At 41.5% G+C, this 17,961-nt stretch overlaps 1 protein-coding gene across 1 annotated transcript; it reads right to left on the bottom strand.

Moving 5' to 3' along the window:
• Positions 1 to 14,881: 14,881 nt before the first annotated feature.
• LOC116461427 (endogenous retrovirus group K member 19 Rec protein-like) lies at positions 14,882 to 17,032 on the bottom strand. The gene is made up of 2 exons (XM_032143142.3): positions 16,636 to 17,032; positions 14,882 to 14,991 (listed from the first exon to the last, which is right to left on the bottom strand). The coding sequence occupies exons 1-2, from the start codon at positions 16,957 to 16,959 to the stop codon at positions 14,956 to 14,958; spliced, it is 360 nt and encodes a 119-aa protein (XP_031999033.1). The 5' UTR covers positions 16,960 to 17,032; the 3' UTR covers positions 14,882 to 14,955.
• Between the last annotated feature and the right edge of the window lie 929 nt (positions 17,033 to 17,961).

Genomic DNA, 17,961 nt, shown 5'->3' with positions numbered 1-17,961 from the left:
GCATGAAGGGTTGTTGAATTTTGTCAAAGGCCTTTTCTGCATCTGTTGAGATAATCATGAGGTTTTTGTCTTTGGTTCTGTTTATATGCTTGATTACATTTATTGATTTGTGTATGTTGAACCAGCCTTGCATCCCAGGGATGAAGCCCACTTGATCATGGTGGATAAGCTTTTTGATGTGCCGCTGGATTCGGTTTGCCAGTATTTTATTGAGGATTTTTGCATCAATGTTTATCAAGGATATTGGTCTGAAATTCTCTTTTTTGGTTGTGTCTCTGCCAGGCTTTGGTATCAGGATGATGCTGGCCTCATAAAATCAGATAGGGAGGATTCCCTCTTTTTCTATCGATTGGAATAGTTTCAGAAGGAATGGTACCAGTTCCTCCTTGTACCTCTGGTAGAATTCAGCTGTGAATCCATCAGGTCCTGGACTCTTTTTGGTTGGTAAGCTATTGATTATTGCCACAATTTCAGAGCCTGTTATTGGTCTATTCAGAAATTCAACTTCTTCCTGGTTTAGTCTTGGGAGGGTGTATTTGTCGAGAAATTTATCCGTTTCTTCTAGATTTTCTAGTTTATTTGCGTAGAGGTGTTTGTAGTATTCTCTGATGGTAGATTGTATTTCTGTGGGATCGGTGGTGATATCCCCTTTATCACTTTCTATTGCGTCTATTTGATTCTTCTCTCTTTTCTTCTTTATTAGTCTTGCTAGCAGTCTATCAATTTTGTTGATCTTTTCAAAAAACCAGCTCCTGGATTCATTGATTTTTTGAAGGGTTTTTTTGTGTCTCTATTTCCTTCAGTTCTGCTCTGATTTTAATTATTTCTTGCCTTCTGTTAGCTTTCGAATGTGTTTGCTCTTTCTTTTCTAGTTCTTTTAGTTGTGATGTTAGGGTGTCAATTTTGGATCTTTCCTGCTTTCTCTTGTGGGCATTTAGTGCTATAAATTTCCCTCTACACACTGCTTTGAATGTGTCCCAGAGATTCTGGTACGTTGTGTCTTTGTTCTCACTGGTTTCAAAGAACATCTTTATTTCTGTCTTCATTTCGTTATGTACCCAGTAGTCATTCAGGGGCGAGTTGTTCAGTTTCCATGTAGTTGAGCAGTTTTGAGTGAGTTTCTTAATCCTGAGTTCTAGTTTGATTGCACTGTGGTCTGAGAGGCATTTTGTTTTAATTCCTGTTCTTTGACATTTGCTGAGGAGAGCTTTACTTCCAACTATGTGGTCAGTTTTGGAATAGGTGTGGTGTGGTGCTGAGAAAAATGTATATTCTGTTGTTTTGTGGTGGAGAGTTCTGTAGATGTCTATTAGGTCTGCTTGGTGCAGAGCTGAGTTCAATTCCTGGATATCCTTGTTAACTTTCTGTCTCATTGATCTGTTTAATGTTGACAATGGGGTGTTAAAATCTCCCATTAGTATTGTATGGGAGTCTAAGTCTCCTTGTAGGTCATTCAGGACTTGCTTTATGAATCTGGGTGCTCCTGTGTTGGGTGCATATATATTTAGGATAGTTAGCTCTTCTTGTTGAATTGATCCCTTTACCATTCTATAATGGCCTTCTTTGTCTCTTTTGATCTTTGTTGGTTTAAAGTCTGTTTTATCAGAGACTAGGATTGCAACCCCTGCCTTTTTTTGTTTTCCATTTGCTTGGTAGATCTTCCTCCATCCCTTTATTTTGAGCCTATGTGTGTCTCTCCACATGAGATGGGTTTCCTGAATACAGCACACTGATGGGTCTTGACTCCTTATCCAATTTGCCAGTCTGTGCCTTTTAATTGGAGCATTTAGCCCATTTACATTTAAAGTTAATATTGCTATGTGTGAATTTGATCCTGTCATTGTGATGTTAGCTGGTTATTTTGCTCGTTAGTTGATGCAGTTTCTTCCTAGCCTCGATGGTCTTTACAATTTGGCATGTTTTTGCAGTGGCTGGTACCGGTTGTTCCTTTCCATGTTTAGTGCTTCCTTCTGCAGCTCTTTTAGGGCAGGCCTGGTGGTGACAAAATCTCTCAGCATTTGCTTGTCTTTAAAGTATTTTTTTTCTCCTTCACTTATGAAGCTTAGTTTGGCTGGATGTAAAATTCTGAGTTGAAAATTATTTTCTTTCAGAATGTTGAATATTGGCCCTGACTCTCTTCTGGCTTGTAGAGTTTCTGCCGAGAGATCCGCTGTTAGTCTGATGGGCTTCCCTTTGTGGATAACCCCACCTTTCTCTCTGGCCACCCTTAACATTTTTTCCTTCATTTCAACTTTGGTGAATCTGACAATTATGTGTCTTGGGGTTGCTATTCTCGAGGAGTATCTTTGTGGCATTCTCTGTATTTCCTGAATCTGAATGTTGGCCTGCCTTGCTAGATTGGGGAAGTTTTCCTGGATAATATCTTGCAGCGTGTTTTCCAACTTGGTTCCATTCTCCTCGTTACACTCAGGTACATGAATCAGATGTAGGTTTGGTCTTTTCACATAGTCCCATATTTCTTGGAGGCTTTGTTCATTTCTTTTTATTCTTTTTTCTCTAAACTTCCCTTCTCGCTTCATTTCATTCATTTCATCTTCCATCACTGTTACCCTTTCTTCCAGTTGTTCACATTGGCTACTGAGGCTTCTCTATTCTGCACGTAGTTCTCAAAACTTGGCTTTCAGCTCCATCAGCTCCTTTAAGCACTTCTCTGCATTGGTCATTTTAGTTATATACTCATCTAATTTTTTTTTCAAAGTTTTTAACTCCTTTGCCATTGGTTTGAATTTCCACCTGTAGCTCAGAGTAGTTTGATCATCTGAAGCCTTCTTTTCTCAACTCATCAAAGTCATTCTCCATCCAGCTTTGTTCCATTGCTGGTGAGGAACTGCGTTCCTTTGGAAGAGGAGAGGTGCTCTGCTTTTTAGAGTTTCCAGTTTTTTTGCTCTGTTTTCTCCCCATCTTTGTAGTTTTTACTACTTTTGGTCTTTGATGATGGTGATGTACAGATGGGTTTTTGGTGTGGGTGTCCTTTCTGTTTTTTAGTTTTCCTTCTACCAGACAGGACCCTCAGCTGCAGGTCTGTTGGAGTTTACTAGAGGTCCACTCCAGACTGTGTTTGCCTGGATGTCAGCTGCGGTGGCTGCAGAACAGTGGATTTTCGTGAACCACAAATTCAGCTGTCTGATCGTTCCTCTGGAAGTTTTGTCTCAGAGGAGTACCCAGCCGAGTGAGGTGTCAGTCTGTCCCTACTGGGGGGTGCCTCCCAGTTAGGCTGCTTGGGGGTGAGGGACCCACTTGAGGAGGCAGTCTGCCCATTCTCAGATCTCCAGCTGTGTGCTGGGAGAACAACTACTCTCTTCAAAGCTGTCAGACAGGGACATTTAAGTCTGCAGAGGTTACTGCTGACTTTTTATTTGTCTGTGCCCTGCCCCCAGAGGTGGAGCCTACAGAGGCAGGCAGGCCTCCTTGAGCTGTGGTGGGCTCCACCCAGTTCGAGCTTCCTGGCTGCTTTGTTTACCTAAGCAAGCCTGGGCAATGGCGGGTGCCCCTCCTCCAACCTCGCTCCTGCCTTGCAGTTTAATCTCAGACTGCTGTGCTAGCAATCGGCGAGACTCCGTGGGTGTAGGACCCTCCAAGCCAGGTGCCGGACACAATCTCCTGGTGTGCCATTTTCCAAGCCCGTTGGAAAAGCGCAGTATTAGGGTGGGAGTGACCTGATTTTCCAGGTGCTGTCTGTTACCCCTTTCTTTGACTAGGAAAGGGAACTCCCTGACCCCTTGCGCTTCCCGAGTGAGACAATGCCTCGCCCTACTTCAGCTCAGCTTGCGCATGGTGCACTGAACCGACTGTCCTGCACCCACTATTTGGCACTCCCTAGTGAGATGAACCCGGTACCTCATGTGGAAATGCAGAAATCAACCATCTTCTGTGTAACTCACACTGGGAGCTGTAGACCGGAGCTTTTCCTATTCAGCCATCTTGGCTCCACCCCCCTCCCAGTAATAATTTCAATAAATATTTAAAGGCTAAACCAAGATGAGGCTGGTAGGACCAGGGAGAAACAGCTCCATGCTACATATTGAGATCCTCTAAAGACAGGAAATTGATGTTTTATATGAGGTTGATTTCAAAGAGTAAAAGGGAATATCTGGTCTCCAGTCTCATCTCTGGAAAGAACTGCACCTGACCCAACCCACCCTAATTACCTGTTCTCTCCTGATTGTGAAGTCTATGAAAAGAAACACACAGGTCATTTTCAGAAAATGAAGACATGTTGTTAGTGGCAAAATCTCACTGTGGTTTGAATGAGCATTGATGAACTGTCTGGAAGGAGTCCTTCATTGCTCTGTTGTCCAGTCAAGAATGGGAGACACTAAGAGCTTGGCCAGGGCTTCAACTTAAGCTCCATGTGAATAACCTTGGCCTATGCTCCCTGGACATGCAGTTTACCATCTGTAGAGTGTGGCCAGTTTGCCTGATGGGAGGAATCATATGCACTGCAAGCCACCCCTTGCAGCAAGAAGTCCACAAACAGGACCTTTCCCTGGCAACAGTAAGTGAGGTCAGCTGGGGTCTGGAGCTGCCCAAGACTGGCCACATGCTCCAGGGATGGGAATTGTAGTGCCCTAGAGGTAGCCTCTACCTGTGACTGCCTTAGGGCTGCCGTGAGAGCCATGGTCCGCATGGTGCCTGTGAGCAGAGATGGGGGAAAGAGGAGACACAGAGGTCAACAGGGATATGGAAGTGTCTTTCATTGCAATTAAGTTTTCTAGTCATCAAACCTCTTCAAGGTGTAGAATCAGCTCTGAAATTGTTGAAGTGTTTTGATCATAGCATTCAGGGATTTATTTTTTAACTGAGATTTACATTACTATGTATTTGCAGTAATGTTTTTGTTAAAAGTTGTATCGTAATGTATTTAGCCAGAACTCAGTGTCTGTGAGAAACAAAACATACTTACTACCTTCTGTGATATAAAGTTTAAAATTATATAATGTAACCAGTGACTTTCCTGTTTTAAAAAATCACATAATCAAAAAAATAAACTTATAGTCTGTTTCTTTTTGTTTTAATCAGTATGTACTCATCCATGTGTACATTAATTTCTCTCACAGTCAAATACAATTATAAAATATATATTTTGAAATAATGTGACCCACAGATTCATGACACAATATACTATGCATTAATTCTTTTTTATTATGGTTGTCTAATGCTATGTCAGCTTCTCAACAAGGGGTCAAGCCTGAAAGGACCTAATGAATACACATGGTTTGAGTGTCCAGCACAGCCCACATGGGTGGCACCCCTGGACAACTGAATGTCTGCTGACCTAATTTCTGAAATGTTTCTGCACATCAATTACCTATGTTTGCTTGGATGAAGTTGAAAAAATTCAATAATCTCATAATAGAATCTTAAATTCTTTAATGTTTCCAGCAGTGAACCCAATGCCATGGTGTGGTTTAAAGCACCCCCCATGGTTTAAACCAAGTCTTGTATGCAGCACCACCCAGCTGCATACAAGACTCAAGAATCAGAGGTAAGAAGGTAAGAAGGTGGCTGGAAGTTGTCCAGATTCTACAACATATGTAGTGCTGGGTCAGTTCAGTTCTAAAACAATGCATTTAGTAAAATGATGGATTTATACAGGAATTTTCCAAATGGGAGGTGTGGGAAATAGCATATGGAGATTTGACAGCAGATACATGGGAAGTTAAGAAGAGAGGCAGAAATGCAAATCCCTTCTCACTCCTTCACACCTGGGGCCGTTTTGAGCGGCTTGGATGCTAAACGTACAGGAGACAAATTCAACAGCTTTATTGACTTTCACACACTCCCCATTTTCCAAAACAAAAAGAACAACAATAAAAGCAGATCCAGGGGAAAAATGGATCAGAATGCCACAAATTTTACAGAAGGTATGGAAATAGTTCTGGCTCACACTGCCTGTGACTATTATAATAAAATCAGTCACTAATAAAATTTGAAGTTTAGGAAGGAAACAAATTGTCTTGTTAGGGTATCTAGCTCACCGTACCTACTAAGAGAGGCTGTAAGTGCTCCAAGAGTAATTTGAATTCCACATGTGTCATTTCCCTTTAAACGTTTTCTTGCCAGGCATTTTATACTTTAAAATTTGTGTGGGAAATTTTTAACAATGGACCTGTTATTATTTTTTAACATTATCTCTACATTTTTCATATTATCTCTACATTCTCACTAGGGATCTTTTCTATCACATGAATGGAGTATAAAGAAACTTCTGGAGTACTAGATTAGGCTTTCAAATTTGTCAGTCAGAAACAATTTTCACCCTTTGGTTCATGGGTCACTGCACAGTGGAAAACAATGGATGTGCCTATGCAGTTCATATTGGCTGGGGGCTCAGTCACTGTGGCAGATTTACTGTGGTAAAAACTAACACCAGCAATGTTCCTCAAGAAAAGAGAAAGGATCAGCTGAGTGAGAATATATCTGTAAAACTGTTTTTCTCAAGGGGAGACTAAAGACTGTGAGCTGGGAGCATGGTGGCTCATGCCTGTAATGTCAGCCATTTGGGAGGCTGAGGCGGGCAGATCTCCTTAATTCAGGAGCTCGAGACCAGCCTGGCCAACTATGATGAAAGCTTGTCTCTACTAAAAGTACAAAAATTAGCCAGGCATGGTGGCGGGCACCTGTGATCCCAGCTACTCAGGAGGCTGAGGCAGGAGAATCACTTGAACCTGGGAAGCAGAGGTTGCAGTGAGCCAAGATCATACCATTGCACTCCAGCGTGGGTGACAGAGTGAGATTCTGTCTCAAAAACAAAAAGGAAGAAACAAAATAGACTGTGAGATACTTTTCTTTCATTGAAATCACTGCCTCTTATCTTGGCATAATTTGAACAACCCAAGCAGGGAGAAGCCAGAGCCAGGCACATTTCCCTAAGACTTCACAACAGATGTTTATTTATTTATTTATTTGAGACAGAGTTCACTCTTGTTGCCCAGGCTGGAGTGCAATGGCACAATCTCAACTAACCACCTCAGCCTCCCAAAGTGCTGGGATTACAGGCATGACCACCATGCACAACCCACAACAGGTGCTTTAGTAGTTTATGAGGATATAGATAAACAGCTAGATTGGACTTAGGGATAAATTAAGCCCTTGCCAAGACCAGCTCAGTCGGGCGGGGAGACCCTAACCCAGTGGCACTAGACGAATTAAAGACACACACACAGAAATATAGCGGTGTCAAGTGGGAAATCAGGGGTCTCACAGCCTTCAGAGCTGAGAGCCCCAAACAGAGATTTACCCACGTATTTATTAACAGCAAACCAGTCATTAGCATTGTTTCTATAGATATTAAATTAACTAAAAGTATCCCTTATGGGAAACGAAGAGATGGGCCAAATTAAAGGATATATTGGGCTAGTTAACTGCAGCAGGAGCATGTCCTTAAGGCACAGATCGCTCATGCTACTGTTAGTGGCATAAGAATGCCTTTAAGCAGTTTTCTGCCCTGGGAGTGCCCGGTGTTCCTTGCCCTCATTCCGGTAAACCCACAACTTTCCAACGTGGGAATTATGGCCATCATGAACATGTTACAATGCTGCAGAGATTTTGTTTATGGCCAGTTTTGGGGCCAGTTTATGGCCAAATTTTGGGGGGGCCTACTCCCAACATGTCCCCCTTCTCTGATTTGCAAATTGATAAAAGCAAGGGCAGCTTTGTCACAGTGAGCTACTTCTAGCAGGAGTCAGGATCCACATCTGCAGACTATACAAAGACCAACAACACAGATTAAAAGCACAATCATCATTGAAATCACAGCACTTCTAAGTGTTTTTATCCATTCTAATGGGTTACTAGCTGCTAATTTGTCTGTAACTCCTTCAAGCACTCCAGTTCCTGTCATTAAGGTCAAGTGTGTCTGGGATGCTTTAAATATTTGTCTTTAATTTTGCAATGTCCAAAGACAAGTTTGTGGAGTGTCTTTCTAGATGCTTTTTTATTCTTTCCCAAATTTTGATCTTATTAAGAGCTATTAATAGTTTCCACAATTCCTTATGTTTAGCTCCTAGAGTGGGCCATATCATTTGAGGTTGAGATGCCACTATCCCACCATGGTTTCAGATAATAGGAACTTTTGCCATACTTCTTATAATTTCTACCATCTGGCCATTTTTCCCAATCATCTGAGCATAGTGTGGCAGTGGCACGCAGACTCAGATGTGCAATGCAAGCTAAACATCCCCTTAGGGGACCAATCAATAATGATTCCATAGGACTCATTGTGCAGCACCTCTGCCTGTTCTGCAATGCTATCTTCCTTAACAAGTACATTCATTATTTCTGGTGAGGTTCAATTTTGTTTACCAATAGGTTTTTGAAGGTGGTATGCCTCATTTATAGGAGCATATTTATTGTGGTAAATACTGAGATCAGAAAGCATGTGTAACTGTGTCAGAGTGATTGCATCCAGGCATTATTGACAGCCAAGATTGATAAATATGCCCAATAAGTATAACTGTTCTCTTTGTCAGCCCTTATTGAAGGAATACTTACGGCAGTGGTGATCATCACTATCGTAGCTACCATTAAATTACTCGTTGTGACTGGTGTTCCAGTTTCCTCAGGTTTCCTTCCGCCATCTGTGACAGCCGCTTGATCTGTCCCCAGGTGGGTGGCTTTCTTCTACAGATGTTGCTTGTGACAGTTGGGGTCCTCCTTAGCATCAGCCTTGACATGGCTGCAATGGGGGGGTCCTCGGGATCCTCCTGGAATCTCTTCCTTGGCATCTGGCTCATGACAAGGTTTCAGGTATTTTGATGGTATCCAAATCGGCTGTTGATTTTGGCCTGGAGAAATACAAGCGTAATCTCTACCCCAAGTTATTATTTTACCTATTTCCCAACTTTTTATTATTGGATCTCTCCACCAAATCAGTTGTTCTGTTTCTGTGTTTGCAGCTAGTTTCTGTAGATGCTGTTCAGCTGCTGATAACATCTGGCCTCTGGGCAGGCTCAACAAATTTAAAGTTAATAATGCTAGGTTCAGTTGCATCTGTGGGGTTCTATGTTGTCTGTCTCCCCCTTTCTGCTTTTGCAACTGCTGTTTTAGGGAGAGATTCATTATTTCCACTATGGCTTGTCCTTGAGAATTGTATGGGATATCAGTAATATGTTTAATATTCCACATAGAGAAAAATGTAACTAGAATTTGGCTAGTACAGCCTGGGGCATTATCTGTTTTAATAGAATCTGGAATGTCCATCACCCCAAAAGATGATATTTAACACAGGTAGAAGACTCTCCTCTTTGGCATGTAGCCCAGACAAAGTGAGAAAAGGTGTCCACACATACATGTACGTAAGCTAGTCTCCCAAACGAGGGAACATATATGACATTCATTTGCCAAAAGAGTTAGGTTCCAGTCCTCAAGGATTACCTCCTCCTGTAAAAGATGAGGAATGTACCATTTGGCAAGTTGGGCATCGCTGGATAATAGCTTTAGCTTCTTTCCAGGTAATGCTGTATCTGCATTTGAGACCAGAGGCATTAACATGGGTTAAATTGTGAAAGTGTCTAGCTTTAGATATTGCAGTAGCAACTAGGCGATCAGCCATTTGATTCCCTTCAGTCAAAGGTCCTGGAAGATGTGTATGAGCCCTTATGTGAGTGATGTAAAAAGGGTGCATTCTACTTCTAACTGCTGTTTCCAATTGGGTAAATAAAGTCATCAGTTGTTCATCTGTATGAAATCGTAACTGAGCATTTTCAATTAACTGTGTGGAATGAACCACATATGAAGAATCAGAAATCACATTAATAGGCATATCAAAAGCAGTCAATACCTCAATTACAGCTACAAGCTCCGCTTTTTGAGCTGAAGTATAGGGCATCTGAAAAACTTTATATTTTGATCCAAAATAAGAAACTTTACCATTATTAGACCCATCTGTAAAAACATTCTCAGCACTTTTAATTGGTTTAAATTTAGTTATTTTGGGGAGAATCCAATTAGTTAATTTCAAAAACTGAAACAGCTTCGTTTTAGGAAAATGATTATTGAGAATACCCACAAAGTCAGCTAAATGGGTTTGCCAAGTAAGACTATTTACAAAAGCTTGCTGTATTTGTACCTTTGTGAGAGGGACAATAATTTTTCCAGGATCATATCCATGTAATTTAACAATCTGAGTTCTCCTAATCCCTATCATAGTAGTGATTTGATCTAAATAAGGAGTCAGAGTCCATGAATTAGTATGTGGAAGAAAAAGCCACTCTACTAAGTCCTTTTCTTGGACAGTAACAGCAGTAGGTGAATGCAGAGTTGAAAAAATTAGCAAATCTAGAGTCTTCTCTGGATCTATTCTATTTATTTGAGCTTTATGGACTTGCTTCTCAATCAGTTGTTAACTCTGCCTTAGCCGCCTTCGTTAATTGCCGAGGGCTAGTGAGACTAGGATTTCCTTTAAGGATAGAAAACAGATTATTCATGGCATAGGTAGGAATTCTTAGAGCAGGTCGTATCAAATTAATGTCCCCTAGTAATTTTTGAAAGTCATTTAATGTTTTTAGTTGATCCCTATGAATGGTTACTTTCTGTGGCACAGTGGTAGTGTCATTTACTAAGGTCCCCAAGTAGGAGTAAGGAGTAGTAGTCTGAATTTTTCAGGAGCTATAATTAAACCAGTGCAATAAATTGAATTTTGCAAGTGATCATAACATTGGAGTAATATTTCTCCAGTGGGGGCAGCACAAAATATACCATCCATATAGTGAATAATGTAACACTGTGAAAATTTTTTATGAGTAGGTTCAATTGCTTGCCCCACATACGTCAGGCAAATTGTGGGACTGTTTAACATGCCCTGTGGCAACACTTTGCAATGGTCACACTTAGCAGGCTGCAGGTTGTTTACTGCAGGAATTGTAAATGCAAAGCATTCACAGTCTTGCTCAGCTAAAGGGATAGTAAAGAAACAGTCTTTTAAATCTATGACTATTAAAGGCCAATTTTTTGGAATTATAGCAGAAGAAGGCAATCCTGGCTGTAATGCTCCCATAGGTTGTATAACTGAAATGATGGCTCTTAAGTCAATTAATATTCTCCATTTACCTGATTTTTTCTTAATACAAAAACTGGTGAATTCCAATGGGAAAATGCTGGAGCTATGTGCCCATTTTCTAATTGTTCAGTAACTAATTTCTCTAAAGCCTCTAGTTTCTCTTTACTTAGCAGCCATTGTTCTATCCAAATTGGCTTATCTGTTAACCATTTTAAAGGTATAGGTTCTGGAGGCTTAACAACGGCCACCAGCAAAAATGATACCCTAATCTTTGGTGGGAACTTTTCAAACCTTGCAAATTTTTTTCTAGTCCCGTACCAGGGACATACCCCATTTCATGCATCATATGTTGACTTTGAAGGCTATATAACTGTTCTGGAAATAGAACTTGTGCTCCCCATTGTTGTAATAAACCTCTTCCCCATAAATTTATAGGTACAGAAGTTATAATTGGTTGAATAGTCCCAGGTTGTCCATCAGGCCCTTCACAATGCAAAATATAACTACTTTGATATACTTCAGGGGCTTTACCAACTCCAACTATGTTAAATTTAGTGGGTTGAATTGGCCACATGGATGGCCAGTGCTGTAGAGAAATGATTGAAATGTCTGCTCCTGTATCTGCCAAACCTTTAAATTTCTTTCCCTGAATAGTTATGTCACAGGTAGGACGTTTATCAGTAATTTGATTTACCCAATAAGCTGCTTTGCCTTGTTTATTTGTGCTTCCAAATCCTCCTGTTCATTTAATTTCACTTTTTTCCATTCCCACATACAGCACAATCAGGAGCTGTGCTATGCACTCTCCTGGCTCTGCTTTCCAGGGAACAAAGGTAGATATAACAATGTGAATTTCCCCATTGTAATCTGAATCAATGACTCCTGTATGTATTTGTGCCCATTTTAAACTTAAACTAGACTTTCCTAAAAGTAATCCTATTGTCCCCGCTGGCAAGGGTCCACAGATTCCTGTTGGGATCTTTTGCGGGGGTTCCCCAGGCAGAAGGCACACAGTTTTGTGCAATATAAATCTATTGCGGCACTACCAGGTGTGGTGGGTGACAGACATTGTACAGGGGTGAGGGAATGGCCTGAGCTGGAAATGCCCCGGTTTAGAATGAGGCCCGGGATGGGCCCCTCATGGCGTTTCCCGAAATCGGGTTCCCTACTTTATCAAACTGAGAGTGACACTGATTAACCCAATGTTTTCCTTTTTTACATTTTGGACATATTTCAGACTCAGCAGTTTTCTTTTTTCCCCTATCTGGCAGCCTGACTTGCTGATTTTTTCTACATTCTTTTTTAGTGTGCCCATGGTTCCCGTAGTTAAAACAAGATCCAGGAAAGGGAGTACTTCCTTTATTCACTCTCAGTCCTGCCATTGCCTTGCCAACAAAGCAGCTTTATGCAGATTACCTCCGATACCATCACAGCCCTTGATACAATCAACTAAACGTGCTTTCCCTCTGATAGGTCGCAGAGCAGCCTGGCAATTGGGATTAGCATTGTCGAAAGCTAATAACTGCAACACTATATCGTGAGCAGCTGAATCTGCAATCATCTTTTTAAGAGGCTCCTGTAACCGAGTTATAAAATCAAGGTATGGTTCTCTTGGTCCCTGTTTTATAGCACTAAAGAAAGGGTATTGTTCTCCACCTGTGGTGATTTTTTCCCAAGCTTTAATGCACGCTCTGCTAAGCTGTTCTGTGGCATCATCCTGCATGACCACTTGTGCATCTAAACTAACCCAGTTGCCAACCCCCAAAAGTTGGTCTGCAGTTATACTAATTTGAGGTTGGGCCTGGGCATTGTGAGCAGACTGAATGGAAGCTTCATCTGCCCACCAAGTTTTAAATTGTAAGAACTGAGCAGGAGTTGGACAAGCTCAAGTAAAAGCATCCCAGTCAGTAGGAATCATCCGACTGGAAACAGCAACATTCTTTAACAGTCCCATTACGAAAGGAGATACTGCCATACTGATGTATAGCTTGTTTAAATTCTTTGAGTAATTTAAAAGTAAAAGGCTCAAATGTAGCTATAATATTTCCCTGTTGATCTGGCGGGGGGGGGTGTATTCGAACAGGGAACTGCCAAGCCTCTAAATCACCCTCTCATCTAGCTTGCTGAATTCCTGCCTGAATAGAACTAAGAGCAGTCGCTTGAGGCGCTGCTCAAACAGTCACTGGGGCAACTACTTTTTGCCCAGTGTCCTCCAGAAAAGAAAGATCTTGAGAGTCATTTTCTTCAAAATAATAATGAGGGGGTGCAGAAGGGTAGGGATGAACCTCTCCCTCCTTTGCCACTTTAGCTTTAGCTGGTAAATAAACATGCTCTGTAACCTCTTCTGTTACTTCGTTATATCCTCCTTCCTCCTCATCATCTGTGTGAAAAAGTTCCAAGGTGAAACGAACCAGACCCCAAACTTGTCCCATTGTTACCCTGATGCTTCTGAGCTCCCCTTCTTACTCACCATGGAGATTGCTTTAAGAGTACTCGCGTGTCCTCCACTAGTTTTCCTTTCCAAATGTCACTCCGGTGACCCTTCAACCTGGATTCGAGCCCCCACGATGGACTCCACTTACCGAGACCAGCTCAGTCAGGGAGACCCTAACCCAGCAGCGCTAGAGGAATTAAAGACACACACACAGAAATATAGAGGTGTCAAGTGGGAAATCAGGGGTCTCACAGCCTTCAGAGCTGAGAGCCCCGAACAGAGATTTTCTCACTTATTTATTAACAGCAAACCAGTCATTAGCATTGTTTCTATAGATACTAACTAAAAGTATCCCTTATGGGAAACGAAGGGATGGGCTCAATTAAAGGAATAGGTTAGGCTAGTTAACTGCAGCAAGAGCATGTCCTTAAGGCACAGATCGCTCATGCTATTGTTTGTGGCTTAAGAATGCCTTTAAGCAGTTTTCCACCCTGGGCAGGCCAGGTGTTCCTTGCCCTCATTCCGGTAAACCCACAACCTTCCAGCTTGGGCTTTAGGGCCATCATGAACATGTTACAGTGCTACAGAGATTTTATTTATGGCCAGTTTTGGAGCCAGTTTATGGCCAGATTTGTGGGGGCCTGCTCCCAACAGCCCTCATATTTTATTGGTGAAAAGATGGATCCCAAGAGACAATAAAAAAGATACTTGATTTCTACTGTAGGGTTGATCCTGGAACAATCTGGGTCTGAACTCTGCAAGTCCACTTACAGAGGATTTTTAAAAACAAATGCAGTAGGTCCGTATGGGCAGTTTCCACATTTGAAACCAAATGTGGCAGGAAAATACAGTATTGGCCAGGTTCCAGGCCTACATGCACAGAGGGTCGACTTTTCCTACCCACAGGCTCAACAAGGCTGATTTCAGGACCTGGGCATGCATGGATATGTGCCGAGACCAGCTTGGTCATGGAGACCCCAACCCAGTGGTGCTAGAGGAATGAAGACAAACACACAGAAATAAAGTGCAAAGTGGGAATCAGGGGGATAACAGCCTTCAGAGCTGAAAGCCACAAACAGAGTTTGACCCACATGTTTATTGACAGCAAGCCAGTGATAAGTATCGTTTCTATAGATTATAGATTAGCTGAAAGCATTCCTTATGAAAAACAAAGCATTCTTAGAGAGGAGTAGAGAAACAGTCTCTGTCTGATTATCTGCAGCAAAAACATGTTGTTAAGGTACAGGCCGCTCATGCTATTGTTTGTGGTTTGAGCAATTTTCCGCTCCAGGTGGGCCAGGTGTTCCCTACCCTGCTCCAGTAAACTAACAACTTCTAGCAGTGTGCATCATAGCCATCACAAGTATGTCACATTGGTGCAGAAATCCTGTTCATGGCCAGTTTAAGGCCTGTTTATGACAGGCTTAGGGTCTGTTCCCAGCATGTCTCCCTTTCTGTTTTTGCAAAGCGATAAAAGCAAAGGCAGCTTTGTCATGGTGGGCTACTTCTCGCAGGATTCGGGATCCACATCTGCAGACTACACAAAGACAAACAATACAGATTAAAGGCACAGTCATCATTGAAATCACAGAGCCTCAAAGTGTCTTGATCCATTTTAATGGGTTAATAGCTGCTAATCTATCTGCAGCTACTTCAAGCACTTCAGTTCCTGGCATTAACGTCAGATGTGCCTGAGAGGCTTGAAATACATGTTCCTTCAGTTTTGCAATATCCAAAGATAAATTTCCAGTATGACCCTTTAAGTGTCTCTTAACTCTTTCCCACTCATGCTCTGTTTCATTATAGAGGTGAGGAGTAATGCAAAAATCAGAAGTATTCCAATCACATTGTAACTGCATTCTATATTTTAAACTAACTACACAATCTCCTAACCATATGATAGTTTGTCAGAGATCATTAATCTGGTTAGCTAATTTCTGGTATTTATTAGTTTGGGAATTCCACAGCAAAATAGAATTTTTCTGCCAATTATTTACATAGTCTGCTGTTTGTACTGTGTTGATAAAGCAACTCCAGCTACCATGGCAGTAGCTGTGACAGCAATCAATCCCATAATGATTAAAATTAAAGTAGCAATGAAACCCCGAGAGTGCCTCAAAATCTTTTGAAGAATTTCAGTAATAATATGCACAGAAGGAGAGGCTTCTCAAGGATGGGAAAGGTTTACAGGTATCCATACTCCTTCTCAGGCTCTTATCACTAAGACAGAATGATCAGTATTATACAAGGAAGAATTCACACAAGAAAACAATCACATTCTTGACAGTCACATGATGATTAGGGAGATCAAGTTTTAAATCACTCACTACAAGCAGAAAGGGAGGACAGACACAACTCTGTATCCAGACTGAATAATTGTGAACCAATTCTAACATGTAATTAGGATTATATTGGGTTGGCTTAGTGTATTTCCCTTCCCAAATCTTTATCTTTTTCAGTGCCATTAATATTATCCACAACTCCTTATGTTTAGCTCCTACAGCAGGTCATATCATTTGGGGTTGAGGTTCCATCATACCACCATATGTCCAAATAATATGAACTTTTGCTGTACTTTTTATAGTGTCTACCATCTGACCATTTTCTTTAGATGCATGGTGACCATTACCTACAGATTGAGAGGTGAGCCTTATAAATGCCCCTTTAGGGGACCAATCAATAATGACTCCATATGAATCATTACACAACACCTTTGCTTGTCCTGCAATACAATCTTCCCAAGCAAATACCTTCATTGGTTCTGACCATGTCCAATCCACTATACAGATAGGTTTTTGAGGGTGGTAAACTTTGGTTACAGGAGCATAATCATTGTAATAAATACTCATATCAGAAAGCATATGTAATTGTGCCACAGAGATGTTACATTCAGGCACTATTGCCAGCCAAGATTGATGACTGGCAGGTAAACACCCATTGGCTTTTCCCAAGCAAATAGTTAAATGCTCAAATCCCAACGAAATATTCATAATTGTTCCCTCCTCTTGGGGATGAGACGGGCCTCTATCATCTGTAGAGCCAAGTATCCAAAGGCTGTCATTAGTGTATACCTCCACTGGGGGGTCTAACCAGGTTACTGGCCATGGAAGTGGTGGAAAAGGAATATATGCCCAACAAGTATAACTGATTCTGTTTCAGCAGGTACTGGGGGAATACTCACGGCAATGGTGAGCACAGCCATCATAGCTGCCATTAGATTACTCATTGTAACTCGTCGTCCTGCTTCCTTCAGATTTTCTTCTGCCATCTGTGTCAACTTCTTGATCTGGCTCCACATGGGTGGCTGTGCCCAGTGAGTGTTGCTGCCGGAACTGGTGTCTTCCTTATTGTCAATCTTGACATGGCTGCAACTGGGGGGTCCTTGGGTTCCTTCCAAAATCTCTTCCTCAGCATCTGGCTCATGACAAGGTTTCAGGTGTCTTGATGGTATCCAAATCAGCTGCTGGTTTTGGCCTGGAGAAACACAAGGATAACCTCTACCCATGTTATTTTTACCTATTTCCCAACTTTCTGTTATCGGATCTCTCCACCAAACCAGTTGTTCTGCTTCTGTCTTTGCAGCTGGTTTCTGTAGATGCTGTTTAGCTGCTGATAGCGTCTGGCCTTTAGGCAGGCTCAAAAAATTTAAAGACAATAATGCTAGATTCAATTGCATATGTGGAGTCCCGTAGTCATTGTCTCCCTCTTTCTGTTTATTCAATTGTCATTTTAGGGAGCTATTCATTCATTCCACAATGGCTTGTCCTTGTGAATTATATGGGATGCCAGTGATATGTTTAATATTCCATTGAGAGAAAAATGTAACCATAGTTTGACTAGTATATCCTGGGTCATTGTCCATTTTAACCAAAGCTGGAATGCCTATGACTGTGAAGCATTGCAGAAGATGCCATTTAACATGGGCAGAAGATTCCCATTTGACAGGTAGGCCAAACAAACTGAGAAAATGTTACCTACATGCACATAGGCCAATTTACTAAAAGAAGGAACACGAGTGACATCCATTTGTCAAAGACAGTTTGGTTTCAATCCTCAGGGGTTAACACCCCCAGTAAAGGACGGAGAATGAATCATTTGACAGGTTGGGCATTGTTGAATAATGGCTTTAGCCTCTTTCCAAGTAACATTATATCTTTGTGAAGGACCAGAGGCATTTACATGAGTCAAAGTGTGAAAGTGTTTAGCATTAGATAATGCCGTGGCAACTAAGTGGTTAGCCACTGGATTCCCTGTAGTTAAATGTCCTGGAAGGGGTGTATGAACTCTAATATGAGTAATGTAAAAAGGGTGCATTCTATTCCCAACTGCAGTTTGTAACTGGGTAAATAAAGTCATCAGTTGTTCATCTGTATGAAACCATAACTGAGCATTTTCAATCAATTGTGTAGAATGAACCACGTATGCTGAATCAGAAATTACGTTGACAGGCATCTCAAAAGCAGTCAGTACCTCAATTACAGCTACAAGCTCTGCTTTTTGAGCTCAA

The sequence above is a fragment of the Hylobates moloch genome, unplaced genomic scaffold, assembly GCF_009828535.3.
Source record: "Hylobates moloch isolate HMO894 unplaced genomic scaffold, HMol_V3 SCAFFOLD_3, whole genome shotgun sequence".
Lineage (NCBI taxonomy): Eukaryota > Metazoa > Chordata > Mammalia > Primates > Hylobatidae > Hylobates > Hylobates moloch.
The sequence above is the reverse complement of the archived record's forward strand: the minus strand, read 5'-3'. Positions and strand labels throughout refer to the sequence as shown.

Excerpts from the sequence above, each read along its gene's own strand:
- LOC116461427 (XM_032143142.3), bottom strand. The coding sequence starts at position 16,959 with ATGGGTAGAGGTTATCCTTGTGTTTCTCCAGGCCAAAACCAGCAGCTG. Across the intron at positions 14,992-16,635 it reads TGGCTGTGCTCACCATTGCC|TCTGCAGATGTGGATCCCGA; the intron begins GTGAGTATTCCC and ends GTCTTTGTGTAG.